Source organism: Chaetomium strumarium (genome assembly GCF_033439665.1).
Source record: "Chaetomium strumarium strain CBS 333.67 chromosome Unknown B0T15scaffold_6, whole genome shotgun sequence".
In the NCBI taxonomy this organism is placed as follows: Eukaryota; Fungi; Ascomycota; class Sordariomycetes; order Sordariales; family Chaetomiaceae; genus Chaetomium; species Chaetomium strumarium.
In genome coordinates, this window is record NW_026944434.1 from 1595571 (window position 1) to 1615956 (window position 20386).

Sequence of the window (20386 nt, forward strand, 5' to 3'; positions counted from 1 at the left end):
GCGTGGATGGCAAAGGCACGGGCCAGCAGTCACGATAATTTTCTCCCGGCGTTCGAAAAGCCATTCGTAGAATAAGTTGAGAACTCTCTTGCGTCAAACAACTCAGACCAGTGCAGAGGCTCTGTATGGCCTCGTCCCTCCAGATGTGGTATACCAACTGCCATGTCCCAGAAGCACAACCCATAATGAAACCGGACCTACCAACTCCAGAGAAAACAGGTATGGACAGCACCCTGATACCACGCCAATAACGATTCAAAAAAAGAAGAACGAAAGAAAATCCAAGCCAAGATGCAGACCAACGGTCTCCTACTTGGTGATGAATCCAAGAAAGTCGGCCACGATCAAGGTCACCATCCTACGAAACAGAAACAGTCAGCAAACACACTCTCGAATGAGCAAGGGATCACTACCCCGGGGAGGTTGAGGAGTTGACCTACGCGTGTGGCGCAATGCGAACATAGTATGTGCCGAACCCGCGATAGAACCTCATCAGGCCCTCCTGCTTCGCCACCTTCGCGAAGCAATCCGCCATGCCGTTGTACGGCAGCTTCCCGTCGGGCCCCCTGTGCTGCTTCTGCAGCCGCGTCTTGACAAAGTCGAAGGGCAGGGAAAAGAAGGACGCGAAGAAGCCCGCGACGGCGCTCGCACTCAGCGTCTGGGCGTTGGCCGACAACGTCGTCCTCGCCTTGAGCTGCGCCTTGGCCTCGCTGAAGAAGGCCAGCTGGCCAAAGTTGAGCGCCATGGCGCGCACCACCGTCGGCGCCGCCCCGGCCCACAGCGCCCCGACGCCCTCACTCTTGGCGATCGAGCTGAGCGCGTCGATGACCGACTTGTAGTTCTTGCGCTCGGCCATCGGCTTGAGCCCGTCGCTCTGCATGCGGATCAGCGCGAGATCCGCCGGGTTCCCGATCATCGCCGCCAGACCACCCGCTGTGAGACCCGCCGTTGCGCGCTCCGCGAAGCCCACGCTTTGCCCTTTGGCCTTGGCGCGGGTTGCCAGTCCGCCCATAAAGGTGTCGAAGAAGCCGAGGCGCGCTGTCGTGTACACCGCCTGCCGCAGCAGGCCCGCCGACAGGCCCGTATACAGATCCAGGGCCTTGCCGCTGGCGATGATTTCGCGTGTGACGGACAGCGGTGTCGGTTTCGGTCCGCCCGCCTTACCCTCGCCCGCGAGCTGCATGCGCACCTTGACCATGTCGACGGGTTGGATCACCGTCGTGGCGACCATGCCGCTGATTCCGCCATTGATGAAGGGGAGGGCCGCCCGCATAAACGGTGTGTGGAGGAAGTCTGTGGCGACCGCGACCCCGTCGTTCTTCATGGTTTTGGCCGTGCCGATAACCTCAGAGCCCTTAGTCCGTGCTGCTTCGGTCGCCTGCCTGACCGTGTTCGTCATGGCTGACGGTTGCGCGAGAGGTGTGGATGCCGGGAATGGGGTGCTAACCAGGCCGCCAGCTCACAAAAGATCGAACAGTGTATACTAAGTAATCTCAGGGCGACGAATTTCGCACCTGCGGGTTGCGAAGACAGAGTTAGCCCGTTGCTTGCCTTCACTATTAGCTGTGGACGGCGGGGGTTTCGTCCGCCGGCCGAAAACCATGCGACCAGACAACATCCAGCTCCCCTCCTCGAGAGCTCAGCCGAGCTTGATGCCGTCAGAGCCCCAGGGATCATAGACCGTACAATGGTCCGTAGCGTACATGTTGGCGGCGCCAAGATGGTCTTTGGCACGGGTTGGCAAGCCGATGGTCGACGTGATCGGCTGGGACCGGAGCGTCCTTTGGGCATGTTGGAAGCACGGTGGGTAAAGAGATCGGAGAACACAGGAGCGCCGGCTTTGCGTGCGGCAGAATGACTCGCGGGTCCCCTGGGATTGCTGCTTCGGCAGTCGGGCGCCACACTTGTGGGCCACGGAGCTACAACGGGAACGGGCAATGGCAAAGCTCTCCAGGAGCTGGCTCAATGCTTGCAACAGGAGCGTAAAACGTACCAGGTACTCTGTAAGCTCAGCCGTGAGACAACCAGCTGTACTTTCGAGGAGCGATTTGTATGCGTGCAAACGGGTGCGTTTTGCTGGCCGGTTGAGAGACGCCGCTTTATTAAGGCTTCCCCGGTCTGGGATGGCTTGTCGGGCGATTGGAGCTCGGGCGGGGTCTCGTGCTCCAAAGTGTAGGTAGGTCGTCGGGACTCGGGCGGCGGGGACTCTTAAGTGGGATAACCGGAAAGCCGTGGGTAATTCGGTCGGATAACGGTGAAAAGGAGTATATGATTCTTGCTGGTCAATGTTTATCTGTGCTCTGCTCGGAGAGAAGGAGGTTCTATCCGAGATGTCCAAGATGTGTAGTACAGGAAGAGGAGGCGTGGGCCGGAAACACTAGAGAGACCCGAACAAAGCAGGGACCGAGGCCACGCAAGTTCAAACGCTTCCGAAGCGTCAGTCCCCGATGAGGCGGGTACGAGGTGCGACAAACCTGTATGTGCTGTTACTGTGTATACTTGGGGTAGGTACGGTTCGTCTGGTGATATGATGGTATCTGTGAGGGGTTCCACCCATCATCCATTTTTGTATTTCAACACGACCGGTCCCGTGTCTGACACGGGATTCGTCAACGGGCCATGCCTGGTAGTCGCAGGAACAACACGGTCTTTGGGATGTGGCGCGTCCTGGAAGTTTTAAAGGCATCACCACGCCAGTTAAAGGAACTCTAAACCTGCCTTCAAGGCTCCTGATCCTCTGAGACATCTCGCACTGAGGCATGAATCGAGGTCACCCGCACGGTGTGACACCACCACATTGACCAAAGTACGACATTGTTCGCATTGATGCGGGATGCGACTAAGCAACTCGAGATACAATGTACCTGATGCAGGCTGTCGAGGCCGAGGGTAGGACAGCGTCGTGCAGGAAGAATTGGGTGGTAGCCCGGCCACCCGAGGCAGAGGGCAATCATCCATTCCTGCTCTTGCCGACCTACCCCTCTTTCCTGCGATATTGGCCAACTAAGGGCTGCCGGGTAGCGGCAATCCGCAGATCAGAGTGGAAGGAGCAACTATGGCTCTTTGCACCAACCCTTCGGCTGACTTCGTGCCCTCATGTCTGCCTTCCAATCCGTCCTAGGACGGTGACAGATTGCCACGGAGACCGCTGTAGCTATTCTGCGCGTTGGCCTGGAACGATAGCCCGTTCTGAAACTGAGCTTATCTTCCCCACGGGTATCTGTTCCTTGGGGTTTAACTTGACCATTACAACAAGTGCAGAATCAGGAAGCTCTAACTTAAGCTGCCTTGCCAGGTAGGTAGGTAGCTATTGTTGACTTACACCTCTCTTCCCCGGAGTGGGCCTGACTCCATTCCCACTGCAGCTGCAGGACGGAGTATTGCGGAGTCATTCGTGACGTTATCGATAATGAAGGGTCATCGGGTATCACTACGTTACGAAACCTACTGCCCTCACCAAATAGTATCGTTCTGCACTGTTAGCTGCCCGCAAGCCATTGTTGCAAAACGAAGTCGAATAATATCCGCAAACAAATGGTTAGTAGTCCTATCATAAGCAACAGGATCGTCCGCACCGGAAAAGGAAAAAGACTTTTGAGAAGTCCGGTAGGTGACGTCATGTGTACAAGTACATACATGCCCGTACAGCCAAGATGAGCTCTCCACATGCCCCGGATTCCCAGGCGCTGCAGGGCGTCACCGCCAAGACACAGCTCAGCCGCTGTTATCATTACAGGTGGCTTGCGAAGTTCGACAAAACCAAATCCATGAGAGACTCCATCCAAACGCCCGGTAGAGTAATGAGCACATTACCGCAGCTCAGTTACCGTACTGGCATCGTTGTTTCTTTTTTCCTATTCTCTGTTTCTCCTTTTGGGCCGCTTCTATTTCTTCCACCAATCGCAGAGCCTGTCCCGAATTCAGATCTTCTCAGCTCAAATGCACAGTACTAGTAGTTCAAGTTCAATGGCCAGAGTGATACGAGAACACAAAAGTTCAAAGACTCAAACCGATTCCACTGTCGAGTCGCGGTCCGGAATCATGATTGCTCCATCGCGGTCGACGATCGATAGTTGCATGGTGAAGCATTGGCCGAGTCAGATCCAGCCGGAACAGCTACTGGTATGCTACCTGTCTTGTACGGAAGCATTTGGCGGGCGTGGTGAGTATGTATATTAGTACTTCTATGTACATGAATCGAATATGCTCGCCTCCAGGTTACCTGGTGGATAACGAGTCAAGACAAGGTGAGCAGGCCCCAATCTCAGCTGCACTCCTCGGCGATGCGTATCCCTCCATCAATATCCCGCGCTGGGGAAGGTCCCTAGCCGGCCACCGTCCACGACAATGGTGTTTCCGTTCAGATAGGCACCAGCCCGTGAGGTAAGATAGAGAATCTGGCCCGCCATGTCCTTGTTATCGCCCATGCGGCCCAGAGGGACGACGCTCGTGTCCAGGGTGACCGTGCTGTCGTCCGCGTCCCCCAATTCCCCGCCGCCTGTGGCCCGTCGAACGATAGGTGCCGCCATCTCGCTCGGGAATACTAACGACCGGCTTTAGATCTGAGCAAAACACAGCAGGGTCGACGGCAAAGAAAAGGGAGGTTAGTACTTACGCCCAGGGCAGATACAGTTCGCCCTGATGAACCCCTTGTTAGCGACCAACACCCCAATTCGGAGACGAAGCAACAGAGTCAACCAAACAACTCACCGGATCCCCCACGTCGGCAGCACGTTGCTCAGCATCTTCGCAATATGCGTCGCGGCCGCCTTGCTCGGGCCGTACGCATACCCGCCCGTGGCATGCTTATTAAACCCGGCGATCGAGCTGACGACCACGACCTGGCTGCTCACCTGCTGGTCGAACGGCTTCCTGTTCCCTTCGTCCAGCAGCTTCAGGAACGCCATGGCGGTAAACCACACGGACGAGCTATTGACGCGGAACGTGTCCGTAAACCCCTCGACGTCCTCCATCTGCCGCTGGCGCCATTCCTCCAGGCTCGTCTCGCCCGCCACGGGCGGCCGCACCTGCGGCCCCGCGATGCCCGCGTTGCACACCACCAGGTGGAGGTAGCCGCTGTCGCGCTCGACGGTGGCCACGGCGCCCTCGAGGCTGGCCTTGGACGTGATGTCGCAGCACAGCGGCACGATCACCCCCGCGCGGTTGGCCGACGCCGCCGCCGCCGCCGCCTCCTGCAGCACGTCCATGCGCCGGCCCGCGATGTATACTCGCTCTGCGCCGGCGTCGGCGAGGGCATGGGCGATCATGAGCCCGATCCCTGGTACGTGATGGACGATACTTGTGGTCAGTGAGTGCTTTTACTGAGGGAGGGGAGCTTGGGCTTTCTTTACCGGTGCCGCCCCCTGTGACGAGGGCCACGAGACCCTTAACGGAGAAGAGCTCCCCAGGGTTGATAGATCCTGCGGTCTGTGACATGTTGTGACGAAGATTGTTTCCCGTGTTTTGAACAATGCTGTGTTCGGGAGCGTGGTATGACCTCAAGCACGCTCCGCTGGGTCCCTCCAAGGTCCCCTGTTGCTTTTCTTAAGCAGCTCTGAAGCTGTGAATATGGGGACTAGTAAGTCAGGAAAATGTGTCTTCGTCGAAGGCGTGAGCTTAGCCTCTCAGTGTCCGGGAATCTACACTGGCTGCGAAACCCTTCCGGGCGGAGGTGTCGTCCTTAAAGTTGGGAGTCTTTGCCGACCACGGACTGTCCCCGCTCCGATTCAAACCCGCCCCGCTTGACGTAAGGCAAGTGAGTGTGTTCGTTGCGGATCCAGAGTTCATGCAATCCAGCCAGGCCGTATAGTATCTGAGGTACCAACCTGTCTGGCTTCGGTTTGTCTCCCCTTGTGACCGGAAATCGCGAGGGGAGCATTCAGCAGACAGCAGACTTCGTTGGAAGAAGTCGTACTGTAAGAGACTAGAGAAGGTAGGGTGCGTCTACTAAGTCGACTTCACATCTTGAGCCCCTGAGGAACAACATATCACTGCAGCCGGTGCCACGATAGCTCGATAGGCGTAGTAGGCACCCAAGCGGAACGCATACTTTCCAAGACCAACTCCTCTTAAAATCATCAAACATCTAAGTTTATCATGACTACGTAATGCAACCTGCGACCTCCACATATAATCGAGCTTAAGCAGCGTTGCCGTCTTGGATGAGTCTGGTGATCTTGCCAATTGCGATTGTTTGTCCCTACAGCGAGAGTTAGCAAACGGATTGAACATCTTGAGCCTTAGGAAGAATGAACTGACTTGGTCACGCAGGGTGAAACGGCCCATCTGGGGGTAATCCTCGAACCTTTCCACGCAGACGGACCCGGCGCCACCAGTCACCTGCAAGATAGCAATGATGCTGTCCCCCCTCTTGGCGTGTGACGGAGGGAGCTTGCTCTTCCTGCCGGTGCCCTTCTGAAGCTTGTGGAGCAGCGCAGCGAAGGTAACCTCCTCGATGGCGGCATGGACGTGCAGCACGCAGTTGAACCCGGCCGTGAGGATGCTCTTGAGGTCCAGGATGCGGATCTGCGCCTCAAACTGCGACACGTTGTGTACCAGGCGCTTGGGCGAGCAAAGAACGAAGCCGGGCAGGATTTCTTCCTCTTCGATGCCGCGGAGACGAAGACGGACCTGGTCACCGCACTGAGCGATGGACACTTCGTCTTCTGTCTCGCCATAGGCCGCCGCCACTTCAACGTTCTGCTTGTTGGGCATCATGATCAGGCTCATCCCCTTCTTCACCACGCCCGCCTCGATCTTGCCTTCAATCATGGTGCCCATGTCACGGTACTTGCCGGCCACTGCCATCATGAAAGGCGCGTTGATCTTGCGCTCTAGCGCTTGCATGCCATCGAGGTACTCGAGAAGCGAGGGGCCGTCGTACCACGGGCAGACGTCCTTGGGAACGCGGTCCTTGATGCCCATGGTCTGCTGTGCAGCAATGGGCATGAAGAAGACGTCGGTCTTGATGTTGTACCCGGTGCCCTTCAAGAACTGCTGAAGCTTGGTCGTGCACTCGAGGTAGCGTTCGTGGGACCAATTGACGGTCGGGTCGTCCATCTTGTTGATGACCACGACCAGCTTGTTGACACCCTGAGTCTTGGCCAACATGGCATGCTCTCGGGTCTGGCCGCCCTTCTCGAAACCAGTCTCGTACTCGCCCTTCCGCGCACTGATCACCAGGATACCGACATCCGCCTGCGACGCGCCGCCAATCATGTGCGGGACATACGTCTTGTGCCCGGGCGCGTCCAGGATACTGTACCGCCGCTTCTCCGTCTCAAAGAACCCGCGGCCAACCTCGACCGTCTTGCCCTTGGCACGCTCCTCGTTGGTCAAGTCGAGAGCCCATGACAGGTACCACGTCTCACGGCCCAGCTCCTTGGCCTCCCTCTTGTACTTGTCCAATGTTCTCTGGTCCACCATACCGGTGACATAGAGGATGGCACCGCCAAGAGTACTCTTGCCCGCATCGACGTGACCGATAAAGATAATGTTGACGTGCTCTTTTCCGTAAATCTCCTTGAGCGTCTCCTCGTCCACATCCGCCGCCTGTTCCTTCTCGACCGCGTCTGCATCGCGAGCAGCAGCCTTAGTGCCGGCCCGCGAGGGGCTAGAGCGGCCGGAGGACGGAGTAGGCGAGGTCTTCCCGCTGCCTGCCTTGGAATCCGTCTTGTCGATCGCCTTGGATGCCGTAACCTTGGCCGCTGCTTCCGCCGTGCCCTCCTTCTTGGCCTCCTCCTTTTTGGTCTCCTCTTTCTCTTTCTTCGACTCCTCCTTCTTTGCTTCCTCCTTCTTCGGTTCATCCTTAGCAGGTGCGGTCGCGCCAATAGACAGGACCTTAGCCTTGGGCTTCGCGTCGCCGCCGATGCTTAGAACCTTCGCGCCGCCTTCCTTGGCAACTGTAGGCTTCGGCGCGTCCGCGGCGGCTGGCGCATCCGTCAGCCGCTTCGCGATGGACGGGGCCGGCTTAGGAGCCTGCTGCTGTGTTTGGTTTTGCTGTGGCTGCTGGAATTGCTGCTGCTGGTACCCCTGCTGCCACTGTTGGCCTGACGGGACTGTCAGTGTCTATTCCTTTAACTCACGAGACGTCTTGTCCACTCCTACCGTATTGCTGGTTGTATCCACCTTGGCCGTAGACGGCACCGTACCCCTGCTGACCATATTGGCCGAAATTCTGTTGGCCGCCGTATTGCGGATAGTATCCCTGGCCGCCGTAGTAAGGTTGCTGGTAGTAGCCGGCGCCACCGAATGCCTGGCCCGGTTGGAAGGTCTGCGCCGTTGGTTGAAAAGAAGCGGCACCAGGCCTGAAACTTCCTTGCGCCGACTGACCACCGATGTTCATCTGCTGCTGGGTCTGGCGCGCTAGGTTCTCGTCCTGAGCGGACGGGTCGTCCTCCCATGAATCTTGAACGTTGGACATGTTGTCAAAAGATGCGCCTGGCTCGATATCGTCCACGCTTCCTCGTTCGTGCTAAAGAACGGCAAGTCGACTGTGTCCGAACAAGTCGAATGGGTGGTGACCTTTGGTCTAGGCTCGTGCGGGGCAGAACAGAAAGCTGAGTCAACTGCGTCGCCAATATATGTTAGACAGTCTAATTTTCAAGCATGCGAAGCGTATAGATACTGCTCTTACCGGTCGCCAACTGCGTGACTCAATGCCAGCTCTTTCGGTGACGGGAAGGTGAACACAATGAAGATTTGCAGGTGTCTGCCCCACCATCTTTGTGGCGGGGAAGAGGGTTTGGGAACTCGAAGTTTAGAACGCACCGTGAGAAGACTGTAATCACACTGTCTCCCACCTCGTCTTTGCACGGCTTAGCACGTAGGTAGTGGTTCGTTAGTACGTGGTTAGATTTCAGCTCGACCAGCCCACAGTGCGCAGCTTTGCTACAGGAAGAAGTAGTCACTGTATGGATGCCTATGGGTGCCTAATTGGGTCGCGAACACGCTGAACTCGATGTATCCAAACAAACAGGAAACCTGAAATCATCCTGGTTCGGGCATCGATGTTATTCACACCGACATGTGGGCGCCCACCGTTTCAGCAACTCCATGATGGGCCAGCTTAGAGAATATGGACGCGCTCTTGCAAACGCTAGGGGCCCAGACCTTCAATTACGCCATCAGGACTGGGATCGCCCTTACCTCCAGATATGCAGTCCAGCAATGTTCACGCCTCGTGAAGTCAGTCAATGACAAGGCAGTTCGAGCCGAGCTCAAGGAGTTACAGAAGCTTCTTGACAGCAAGATCAAGGTTCGTTACTCTTGGCGATATTATGATGCGTTCTGTCGGCTAATCCCCTCTATCTCCTAGATTCTGTCTCCGGCTCTAGACCTGATCGAGTTCAAGTAAGGTATGAGTGTCCAAGGAGGATCGGTCAGTGACGCTGACACAAGTGCAGATCCGGCCGAGGGAATGTCTTTCTGGAATCAGCAGTGCCCCTCGCCAAATCGCTTCGCCGGGAAATCGCCAGCCTTGGAAAGCGGCTTGAGAATGCTGCCATTGCTGAGGAGGATGCTGTCGACGGGGCCCGAAGGGCCCGAATGTCGGAAGCACGCCATGCCGAGTTGTTGCTCATCATCAGACACATCAAGGACCTTCTCGGGCGGATCGACAGGGACATCCCTCTCCTCCAGCTCGCCATTACTGCGTCGGGTGAGAAGATGTCGACGAGGATGACGCCGGGTATCTCGCCTTCGAGGATGATGCAGGCTAGTGCTCTGCTCTCCTTCGCGGATGCGCACTTCGTCATGGATCCCAGCCGGCCCATGCAGATTGGACCTTCCTTTACTCTGTCTCTTTACATGCTCTTCCTTGGCCATTCCCAGGCTAGGCCTGGCGCTGGCGCCCGGGATCGTTCACTTCTAACTCCTGCCGGATCGGAGGGTGACGTCCCTGCGGACAACCCTTATGGTCTCGGCGAGGGTGAGAGAAAGCCAATCTGGCAGGAGGTGATGCACAAATCCCGAGTACGACTTTGTCGTACGCCAGTCAACTGGGTGTTTGATCCTACTCAGGGTTACCAGCCGAGCGGCGCGGATGGGACGCAACCCCCTGGTTCTGTGCCTTTATTTGAGCCGTCAGATGGGTATGCATACCACTTGGAGATCATTGAGGACTTGGACGACGGGAGACTCCATGATGGCGATGAATTCAAGCCTAGGCCATTTGACGACGTGACAATGGCCGGCATACGCGAGTCCATCCCAATACACCAGATTTCCAAGATCTTTTACACAGACACCGGGAGAATCCTCAACATCGGAAACAATGACGAGAGGGACAATAACCCGGTTCTGTTGCTAAAGAGGGACATAAACGCCAAGTCTCCGATCACAATGCGGCAGGAGTGGTTCGGTGAGCCTGAGGGGGAAGAAGAGGAGCAGCAGGAAGGGGAGGCAGTGAATGTGTCGCAGCCCGACACCGTGGACGAGTCTTCCGGCTCTGATCAGCAGGACGATGTAGACCGGCAGTTGTGGCAGGAAACAGAACATGCTACCAAGTCACCAAGGAGTCAGGACGGGCAGCAGAAGAGTCAACTGCCTCCGCACTTGGACCCGGAGTGGCTGGCACTGGAGGTCTATACAGAGGACAACAGCGAGGATGATGAGGATGAAGACGAGGCCGGCCTTGATGACCCTAGCACTCAAGGGTCTCCACGACGGGCATTGATTGGCAGCCCTCCCATGGCGCGCAACAAGCTCTCGGTTGACTCGAAGCTTGTGGCACAGATGCGGCATATATCCCTTCGGGTCGGCTCCCCTCCCCTAGAGCTCGACAACCAGGCATCGGCCGACCTCCTAAGAAGCCAGGAAGAGGCGGCAAAATCCTACGTGAGGAGATCTCCGTTCGGGTCGATTGCGTCGTCACTGTCGCTGCTGGAAATGGTGATACGGCTCACGAGCTTGCAGGAGTTCCAGCAGACTTCCCACTTGGCCATCCCAGATCATATCCTGATGTTCTTCTTGGAGGAGACATCGACAACGGGGCTGCAGGGTGAGGAACATTGGAGGATGAGGAGGGAGGCGAAACGGCGTATGGGGTTTGATCCCTACAATGATGGCCTTGCGAGAGAGGACCATGAGCTCAGCAGATGAGAGGAGCAGTAAGGAGACAATCCACACGGCAGTGCGACCTCTTATGACATTTCAAAAGCCCAGCTCCTCCACAACGATTTATCCGGCTGCTTATTCACGGCTATACACGGGAGTCGCACTGTCAGTGGTAGGAAGCTGTCAAGACTAGACTGAATGCAGCAAAGGGTGGTGGGGCCTGAGAAAAGTTGGGATCAAGCAATGCCGTGATCCAGCCAGTTGACATCCCCCCAACAGAACCCCCGTACAAGTCCTCTAAGTCGCGCGGATAAATCTTGGCACCAAATGAGATATATTTTGTTTGGGAACAAGTGGTAGTGTATGCGATACCGGAGTATGATGAGGGTTAACTACTAGTACGCAGAAGCTTTCTACAGCGATGACGCTTCGAGAACACTGCCGTGAAAATTAGGGAGGTTCTATTGCTACTACTAGTAGTACTTGCTAAACCGGTGGTCATGATGACCGGCGAGAACAACATTGGGCCGTTAGGCCAGGACCTGGAAGGGGCTCCTGCTGGAACCGGTGACAATGCCAGAGACGTGCTGGCACAGGACGAGGCCATAGCCATGGTCGGGGAGCATGAGCACGCCCTCGACCCTGTCGTGGTTGCAGGGGCTGTCCGCAAAATCGACTGGTTTCTGATTCCTGCCATGATCTTTGGCTGTAGGTTCGCCCCCGGGGAGTCTACTGAAAGACTGCTAGCCCGCTGACTTTGCGCGTTAGACGGCATCGTCTACTATGACAAGGCCATCCTCGGCTCCGCCGTGCTCTTCGGCATGACCACGGACCTGGACCTCACCGTGATCGACCGCTCGACGGTGCCTCCCACGGTCGACACCTCGCGTCTCTCGTGGGCCACCTCGCTCTTCTACTTCGGCATGCTCGCCGGGCTGTACCCCATGTCGTTCGCGCTGCAGCGCTTCGACATCGGGCGCGTGCTCGGCGGCATCGTCGTCCTCTGGGGCGGCATCTGCATGCTCACGGCGGCCGTCACGTCGTACCGGGGGCTCTACGCGCAGCGCTTCTTCCTCGGCTTCGTCGAGAGCATCGTGCCTACGGGCTTCATGTGCATCGTGTCGGGCTACTACACGCAGCAGGAGCAGTCGCTGCGCCAGAGCTGGTGGTTCAGCAGCACGGGCCTGTTTACAATCATCGGCGGCGCGCTCAACTACGGCTTCGCGCAGATCTCGGGCGGCGGCCTGCGCAGCTGGCAGTACATCTACCTGCTGGCCGGCGCCCTGACGGTGCTATTTGGCGTGTTCTGCTTTGCCATGCCCAACTCGCCCGTCACGGCGTGGTTCCTGACGCAGGAGGAGAGGTTTGCGGCGGTCGAGAGGCTGCGGCACAGCCAGACGGGGGTGCGCTGCACCAAGATCAAGATGTCGCAGGTTAAGGAGTCGCTGCTGGATGTTAAGGTTTATCTGATCTTTATCATGATGGCATCCGCGTATGTGATTCCCAAGTCTAGAAACCCCCCCCCCCCCCCCCCCCCCCCAACCCAACCAATAACTGTGCAACTAAAACTAACAGAGACTTCCAGGTACACCATGAACGGCGCCGTCAGCGGATTCGGCCCGCTCATCGTGTCGACGTTCGGCTGGAGCACGCTGCACTCGATCCTCTTCCAGTTCCCGCTCGGCGGCCTCTGCTTCGTCGTGATCCTCGCGACGGGCTGGCTGGGGTCGCGGATCCCCAACATCCGCCTGGCCATGCTCGTGCTGACCTGCCTGCCCGTCATCGCGGGCTGCGCGCTCATCTGGAAGAGCGAGTGGACGTACCGGGCCGCCGCGCCCGTGGTCGGCTACTCCATCACCGGCTTCTTCGGCGGCACCGTCAGCCTCATCATCACCGTCGGCATGTCCAACGTGGCCGGGCACACCAAGAAGAGCTTCATGGCCGCCACCATCTTCGCCGCCTACTGCGTCGGCAACATCGTCGGCCCGCAGCTGGTCAAGTCGCAGACCCGCCCGCAGCACTACCCGGAGCTGTGGCTGGGGCTGATCATCTGGTATGTGCTGAACGTTTCTTTTTTCTTTCCCTCCCCTGCTGTCTTTGCCAAGTTCCTGTATCATGTATGAATGATGTCGTTGACACGGATGGATGGGTACTCAGCTATATCATCTGCATTGCCGCCTCGGCAGCGCTTTATGTCGTCCTGCAGGCGGCGAACAAGAAGAAGGCGGCTGCTGTGGCAGAGGACGAGGTGGAGCGCGCGAAGCTGGCGTTTCAGGACTTGACCGACATGGAGAACCCCTACTTCAGATACGTGCTATAATGATCGATTGTTAGATATTAAACAACACCGGTGTTCGGTAATCGAGTAGCTATTTTGAGGTGGCCCTTTGGGACTGTGATGCTCGGTCCTTAAGGCCCATTTTGATATTTTTCAATGAGAACGCAAAACCTCTCTGCTATGATTGGAGCATGGAAATACAGGTACAATACAATTAGAACAAAGCCATGCCTTGCTCTCCCTCACTCATCATCATCCTCACTCGCTAGCTCACCCTCATAGTCAGAGCTATCAGTTACCTGTGCCCGGCGGACCGCTTCGGATGCTACGATCAGCACAACTAACGGGTCCGTTTCCGGATTAGGATGCCCCTTCTCCTCCTCCTCGATACCGTGCTCCATAATTGATTCAGCAATAACACTGATATCGCTGACGTCGCTGATGCCGTGTCCGACCTCCTCGACGAAACCAAGGAGCTGGTCCTTCTTGACATATCTTCCGGAGGTTCCCCAGCATCTTGTCCCCTTGACGAGCTCATCCCGGACCAGTGAGTCGTTTTTCTTGTCACCGACCCATCCCATGTTAGCTGGGGGGTAGCGTATAGAAAGGTCCACTAGTGTCCAGATATAGCGGGCCTTGGGCCTCGCATCGTTTAGGAAACGGAGACGGCGTCCGTTTAGCTCCGCCAACCTACGTCCCATAATGGAGCGGGTATAGCCTCTGGGAGAGTACTGGCTTGATCATGTATTTCCTCGTCGCGTCTCTAGGACCTAGACTCGGTATTCTCTTGAGTGCGTCAACTCCGGCGCCGAAAGGTTTTGGGGTTCAGTCTCGGCATCTGGGATCAGAACTAAGAATCCCCGATCGAAAGCGTTCTTGAGCTTCTGACGAAGAAAGATTCCGTTGGCGGGAGTGAATAATTCGTTCTAACTGTAATATCCTAACAGGTACATGCCGTGCGTAAGGGATAACCACCTAGATGTACTGAACTTGTAGAATCAGAATCTTTAATCCGAGAGATGGTAACTACGCGTAGCGTAGAGATTCCAATCAATCTTTGTTACCACCGTTTTTTCGTTGTGTATTGATAATATCTCCCAAGATTCGGAGGGGCCGGGGCCAAGAAATACCAGAAGACATGAAGAATTGTTATAAGCCTCAAGTAATCAACTGAAAATGTATCAAATCTTTATGTATATTGCCTGCATCATGAACAATCGGAGGCAACGGTCTATCTAGTCTATAGACTTGAATTTATCTGTTAACCTTTCCCTCACACATAGTGCTAGTAGAGATAGTCTTTTGCCAGGACTATGCTGCTCAGTCCTATTTATCACATGACTCTATCCATATAACCCCGACTTAGGTACTCTAATAGATTAGCTCTTTTACTCTCTCCTTTCCTTTCCTCGTTTTCTCCCATTCCCTTCTATTCTAACCTTTCTTTCGTTTCCTTTCTTTTCCGTTTTCGTTTTTCCTTTAGTCCCTTCTTCTTGCTCTTCTACTTTCTCTTCTTCTCTTTTCTGTTCGTTCTCCTCCTCCTCGTGTCCTTCCTTATTTCTATACTCATGCTTTCGTTTAGTTCACTGTATAAACTCTGGGGTAACAAGTTTGATTGTGTGCCATCTTATAAAGCATGCTGAACGAGGAAACATAAGGAGGACAAAGAAGAATCTGATGTGCGGGACACCGGACTAGCTTCAAGAAAACCAAATAATATCAAAGCTGGTAGCTTTACAGAGAGGCAATAAGAAGCGGTTCTCGTAGCTCAACAAACCATTTCTCTTACCGCCAGCAGTCGATAAGAAGCAGGACTAAAAGCCAGGGAACAGAGATTATCGTGATGACATGAGATCCGTCGGGGTTAGGGTTGCCCCCTGATTATTGTACCCGTGTCGCGCTCACACACCGACTAACGCGTCTCCTTGAGAGAGGTGGAAAAGCAAGCTTCCCTCATGACTCGGAGAGTCGACACAAACTCCGACTGAAATCAGGGACAACTCAAATATACTATGGCCCAATTGCGAGGACTCGCCCCGGATGTGGGTGGGATTCGTGGGAATGGCCAACTCAACCCTTTCACTGATGCTGGCAAAGCGGCGAGTGAATCGTAAGGCACCAGCGTCTTGGACGACATCGCTGATGCCCTCGACAATATCGAGGTGGAGGGTTCTTTTGCTGGCATGGCCGAGATTCAGGGCTTCGAAGACCTCGGCCTGTCAGTCCACGGCGTCGGGAAAATCAACCTTCCCCTGCAGGAGGAGCAGGTGCGCCAGCTGATCGCACAGTCCCCGCCAGGCACCGTATGGCAAGGGAAGCGACACCATTGTCGACACGGCGGTGCGCAACACGTGGGAACTAGACGCCTCCCAGCTCGAGTTCCACGGCGATGCCTACGAGCGTACACTGAACGGTGCCGTCAATTTCGTCCACTCCACGCTGGGCATCACGACGCCCATCAGAGCCGAGCTCTACAAGATGCTCATCTACGAAAAGGGCGCCATGTTCAGAGCCCACACTGAGTCCGATACATCCAGTCCTTATTATCCTCCACATTCATCTCCACACCCTGACTGAATTGGGCTGACGGACTTTCTTTCTTTATCTTACACAACAGCACCGAGAAAATCCCCAACATGTTTGGGACCCTCGTGATCTGCCTCCCGTGCCCACACGAAAGGGGGGGATGCGGTCGTAAAGCACTGCGGCCAGACGAACACCTTCAGTACCGCAGCGGCTCAGCCATCCGTCTTGTGCTGGTACTCCGACGTCCATCATGAAGTCCTGCCCGTCACATCGGGTTACCGATGTGTCCTGACTTTCAACCTCGCCATCCTGCCTGGATTTGATGCTCCAGGCCAGCCTGCTGAGCGGCCCTCTGCTGCGCAGCTCCAAAACGAGCACCAAGAGCTCCGGACTGCTCTGCAGAGGTGGCTACTCGATTGCGGTCAGCAGCAAGACGACAGCGCTCAGAGCAGCGACAACCATATTTACTACCTGCTGGAGCACGAGTATACCGAGGCCAGCATCTCCCTCAAGGCTCTGAAGCTCCAAGACCTCGCTCGCGTGCAGTGTCTGATGCAACTAACCAAGGGGTTGGAGTTCGACATTTTTCTTGCCGTGTTGGAGAAGACGCAAGAGGGTGGTGTTGAGATGGACTGGTCCCGGCACGGGTACAAGAGAAAGTGGTACGAGGACGTGGATGAGGACGATGGGGGCGGCGGCAAGAACTGGCACGAGCTCGACCAGATTTAGGTTTATGACACCGATTACGGTATCAAGAGACTTGTGACTCTGAGCGGGTGGCTTCTCAACTCCAACATCGAGCTTGACGATGCCGAAATTACAAACAACGTCATTCCGGCTTATGACGACCCATTTTGAAGACGCGGAAGACCAGGGGGAGGATTATCAAGGGTATATGGGCAACTTGGTATGTGACAGCTCTGGATACACCCCCCCCGGAAGCCGGCCTTATCTGACATGATGGTAGGGTCCGACTGCCACCCATTGGTATCGCAAAAGTGTAAGTCTGCCCCGCGCTCTGAATGGTAAGGTAGTGAGTGAGCTGACAAACCATATGGATGCCTAGGTCACTGTTCTCGTCCCCCGCAAATCCCTTGCTCGTTTTCTCACCAGAAAACTTGGGAAAAATGAAGCACAGAGCATGATGCGCTACTATGCAACGAACTGCACCTATCAAAACGAGAGGACATTGGCGCTTCAGATCCCGCAGCTACTTGCCAAGATAGCTCGGGATCCGGATCCCAACGCCAGGGATGCGTCCCGCTCTTATGACCGGATCATGGAAGAAGCGAAGGTCGCCCGCGATGTTCTGGGGGTTGCAATCAAATTTCAAGAGTACCCCCTGCTTCGTAACGTGCTGAACTGGGTGGATGCTAGTTCCGTGAGCAACGAGACCCTGTCACTGGTGAGGCTGGCCACCACGTCAGGCACGTTGGAGTTCGGCGAGATCAAAGAAAGGTGCGAGCTCTATTATTGCCATCATCATCATCATCATCATCATCATCATCATCATCATCATCCAGGTTCTTTACCGCTGACGGTTTCTAGCCTTCTTCAACACTTCTCCAAACGATCCCTTCAGCTTAACGTACTCTGCTTGTCGGCCCTGTGGCCGTTGAAAGAAGCACCTCACCCTGAAATTGAGGCTCTGGTTGCCGAGATCATTGAGCAGTGTCTTGCCAAACTTGAGGGTAGCCGTGCCGAGGATCTTGGAGAGGACATAGGTGGTTAACGGAGCCTCGATTCCCCTCACGACACCGCGGTACCACCAGCTCATCCTCGCCATCCTCGAGACCTACATCGACCGTTACGTCGGCCCGGAGCCGCCAGCCGAGATCAACTGGACCGTACCCGGCGTGAACTGCAACTCGTATAACTGCACCAGTTCCGACTGCAGCGAGTTAGACGCCTTCCTCCGGTCCTCGACCCAGTCCGTGGCCAGGGTCCAGATCGGCAAGAAGCGCCGGCAGCATCTGCACCAGCTGCTCGATCGCGCCAGGAGCCCGTGCACGCACACCACCGACCGGTCGACGTACCCGGAGACGCTTGTCGTCACGAAGGTCGTCGGCAAGGGTCTGGCGAGGAATGGGTGGGAAGCGAGAGTCAAGAAAGCGCGGGAAGTGCTCGAGGGGTTCGGATCCGATTTGGGGACCTCGCTAAAGGAAGACTACGACAGGATCATGCGGATGGTAGCCCCCGCGGACTAGCGTGCCACCGTCGTCGGGGCTGGAGACGCCGGGGGCGCTTCGGCCACGTCGCGCACCGAGACCTTGCCTCCTCCCATGGGCTGGGGTGAAACGGAAGGCGGAAGATTAGCGATAGACTCTGCCTGTTCAGAGATGTCTCGTGCTGGAAATGTAGGATACAGACGAATGTGGCGATTCGATATGTTCAACAGGATCATCATGCCTCTCTGCGGTTATGTGGTTAGGGGATCTAATAGACTGAACGAGGCGCCAAAGAGCCGGAAGTGTCAGGGGCTAACCGCCATAATACTTAATACTAGTAATCATATAAACCGACATCAGTTTTTGTGCCTTGGGAGTTGGGTGCTTGCAGGCTCCTAATATCTCGTCATCTGTAGCAAAGCGATATGTTGAGCAGGTAGCTGACTGCGGAATCCCACGGTATCACGGTTGGCCGTTGATATCTAGGACCGGAATGATAAAAGACAAAAACAACGAACGCCCCATTCCCTCAGCATACAGCATGCTGCGTCAAAGTATACTTACCAAAGCAAGCAATCCCTTCTCTTTGTGATCCAGTACACTGCACAACCCACGCCCCCTAGCAAATCAAACACACGATCCTCGACGCTGTTCCTTGCAACCAGAAGAGGCCTATCAGAACCTTCTGAGCTTATCCATAGCTTCTATCATACGGAGTATGCTGTGTTATCCCTTTGGGCCGGCCCCTGGGAACGGCCGTCACTAGCGGTGCTTGTCGACAAAGGTAGGGTCGGCGTCAATGGTGCGTAGTGCCATCATCCAGTGGCCTTGCACTCTTTCTTCTTTTCACTCTTTGAAGAAGCATTCCCCGTCGGTCTACTATATTGGATCCCAGAGGCATCCGCAGTCGCGCGCCACTTCAAAGGGAAGAACTGCGAGAGAAATCCGATGTCAGTTGAGTTTCAAAAGAAACTAATAAGGCTCCTACTAGTATGTTTCAGTGGTTTACACACTCACCTCGCGAATATCGATACAGGACACCCCGTCCTTGGCGGAGCAATAAGAGCAGCTCATTCTTCATTATTACTGGGTCCACCATCTCATGCTCTTCTCCTGTTTTCCCCCTTCGTCCCGCCCCGTCTTGATTTTAACAATTCGGCCGAGAAGGCTGTGCTGATCTCTGCTTCAGTCTGGCGGTCACGGTGCGAAAACCGATGCCGTCGGCCGTCGGGCTATCGTAACAACCTGCGCCAATTGGATGTGGGCGGGCCCCCCTCGGGCTCTTGAAGCTCGCCATCTGCCTAAGATTCGGCGCCCTGCTTTGCAGAACTCTGAGGCGTGATTTGCAACTAGGACGGGTGCGCCAAGTCAGAAAGCCCTTATTAGTCGAGAAGGCCCCAATGGTCAGTTCAAGTGTACAACAACAGGGAAACGGAAACTACTGTGTTTTTGTACATAGTAGTAGTGCATATACAACACCTACTTGGGTGATTGCGGCCCAGGTAACCCGCCAGCCGACGAGAAGGAGGAGCAGCCTATCTTCCGCAGTTTGCCACCTTACGAATGCAAAATATTCGCCAGCAGTGCTAGTAGGCTCGGGACCATAATCATGTGCTCTCCTCCAGTTCTGGATTTCGGCGAGATATTCGTCGATCTTTCTCGCGGTCTTGTTGTCGAAGGTCGGAGCGTATCTACCCTCATTTAAAAACTTGCGCCAGTCGACATACTCGCGACATCCCTGCCGTCGTGTTGTACCGCTCGGGTTGGTGGCGTGATGGTCGCCGTCTGGTTTGGAATCTGATCCCCCAGCCGCGCTGAGCGCCCCAGCCGCCGGCTGCTGCTCCTCTCCCCATCCCCATCCAGGTTCAACTTCTCCCTCGGCGTCCGCGTCAGAATCCTGTCCTTGGCATGCCTCGGACTGCTCCGCCCCGGGGGAAGAGTCCGCCAGTGTTTGTCCGGGGCCATCAGTGGTATGAGGGCCGCCGCACTGCTCGTCATCTCTGTTGTCGGCTAGTACGTCGGACCGCCTCACCTCCGGTTCGTGCCCGACTTGTCCGCAGGTGTGATCGTCGGTCTGTGTGGTCCTCGTGTCTGGTGGCGCGTTTGGCAGTCCCCAAGTCCAATTCTCACTGTCTTTTCTACTTTCCCAGCCCGCAAACACCTCCAACAAATACTCTGTGGCAGACGGCATCAGTAAAGGCCAGCACGTTCTGTAACGTCTGCGACGTACCGGCTTCGGATTCCGGGGGACCATAATCCAAGTCACTGATCTGATCCATACTGAGTAACGGCTTTTACTTTGGCCCTGGTAGATTGAAGATAAAGCGGGCGAGAATCACTGCTGAATACAGCTGCGATT

At 55.7% G+C, this 20386-nt stretch overlaps 7 protein-coding genes across 7 annotated transcripts; 4 read left to right on the plus strand and 3 right to left on the minus strand.

The window, feature by feature from the left end:
- Positions 1–71: 71 nt before the first annotated feature.
- B0T15DRAFT_269924 (mitochondrial carrier domain-containing protein) lies at positions 72–1765 on the minus strand. Its single transcript, XM_062863448.1, has 3 exons — positions 1704–1765; positions 441–1514; positions 72–358 (listed from the first exon to the last, which is right to left on the minus strand). Exons 2-3 carry the CDS (start codon positions 1397–1399, stop codon positions 310–312), a joined length of 1008 nt encoding a protein of 335 aa, XP_062719071.1. The 5' UTR covers positions 1400–1514; positions 1704–1765; the 3' UTR covers positions 72–309.
- Positions 1766–4125: 2360 nt separating this feature from the next.
- B0T15DRAFT_270033 (uncharacterized protein) lies at positions 4126–5715 on the minus strand. The gene is made up of 4 exons (XM_062863450.1): positions 5352–5715; positions 4711–5278; positions 4616–4638; positions 4126–4543 (listed from the first exon to the last, which is right to left on the minus strand). The coding sequence occupies exons 1-4, from the start codon at positions 5434–5436 to the stop codon at positions 4299–4301; spliced, it is 921 nt and encodes a 306-aa protein (XP_062719072.1). The 5' UTR covers positions 5437–5715; the 3' UTR covers positions 4126–4298.
- Positions 5716–6139: 424 nt separating this feature from the next.
- On the minus strand, positions 6140–8422 carry B0T15DRAFT_513488 (P-loop containing nucleoside triphosphate hydrolase protein; the record flags this gene model as incomplete). Its single annotated transcript, XM_062868038.1, has 3 exons — positions 6140–6199; positions 6259–8048; positions 8107–8422. 3 exons carry the CDS (start codon positions 8420–8422, stop codon positions 6140–6142), a joined length of 2166 nt encoding a protein of 721 aa, XP_062719073.1.
- A 654-nt stretch (positions 8423–9076) lies between these two features.
- B0T15DRAFT_486763 (RanGTP-binding protein-domain-containing protein) lies at positions 9077–11100 on the plus strand (the record flags this gene model as incomplete). Its single annotated transcript, XM_062866382.1, has 3 exons — positions 9077–9256; positions 9317–9351; positions 9405–11100. The coding sequence occupies 3 exons, from the start codon at positions 9077–9079 to the stop codon at positions 11098–11100; spliced, it is 1911 nt and encodes a 636-aa protein (XP_062719074.1).
- Positions 11101–11328: 228 nt separating this feature from the next.
- Positions 11329–13431, plus strand: B0T15DRAFT_270028 (major facilitator superfamily domain-containing protein). The gene is made up of 4 exons (XM_062863449.1): positions 11329–11763; positions 11824–12547; positions 12641–13108; positions 13213–13431. The coding sequence occupies exons 1-4, from the start codon at positions 11556–11558 to the stop codon at positions 13373–13375; spliced, it is 1563 nt and encodes a 520-aa protein (XP_062719075.1). The 5' UTR covers positions 11329–11555; the 3' UTR covers positions 13376–13431.
- Positions 13432–15516: 2085 nt separating this feature from the next.
- B0T15DRAFT_513491 (uncharacterized protein) lies at positions 15517–16588 on the plus strand (the record flags this gene model as incomplete). Its single annotated transcript, XM_062868039.1, has 3 exons — positions 15517–15600; positions 15632–15869; positions 16014–16588. 3 exons carry the CDS (start codon positions 15517–15519, stop codon positions 16586–16588), a joined length of 897 nt encoding a protein of 298 aa, XP_062719076.1.
- A 415-nt stretch (positions 16589–17003) lies between these two features.
- B0T15DRAFT_560268 (uncharacterized protein) lies at positions 17004–18382 on the plus strand (the record flags this gene model as incomplete). Its single annotated transcript, XM_062870525.1, has 3 exons — positions 17004–17317; positions 17408–17510; positions 17584–18382. 3 exons carry the CDS (start codon positions 17004–17006, stop codon positions 18064–18066), a joined length of 900 nt encoding a protein of 299 aa, XP_062719077.1. The 3' UTR covers positions 18067–18382.
- Positions 18383–20386: the final 2004 nt, after the last annotated feature.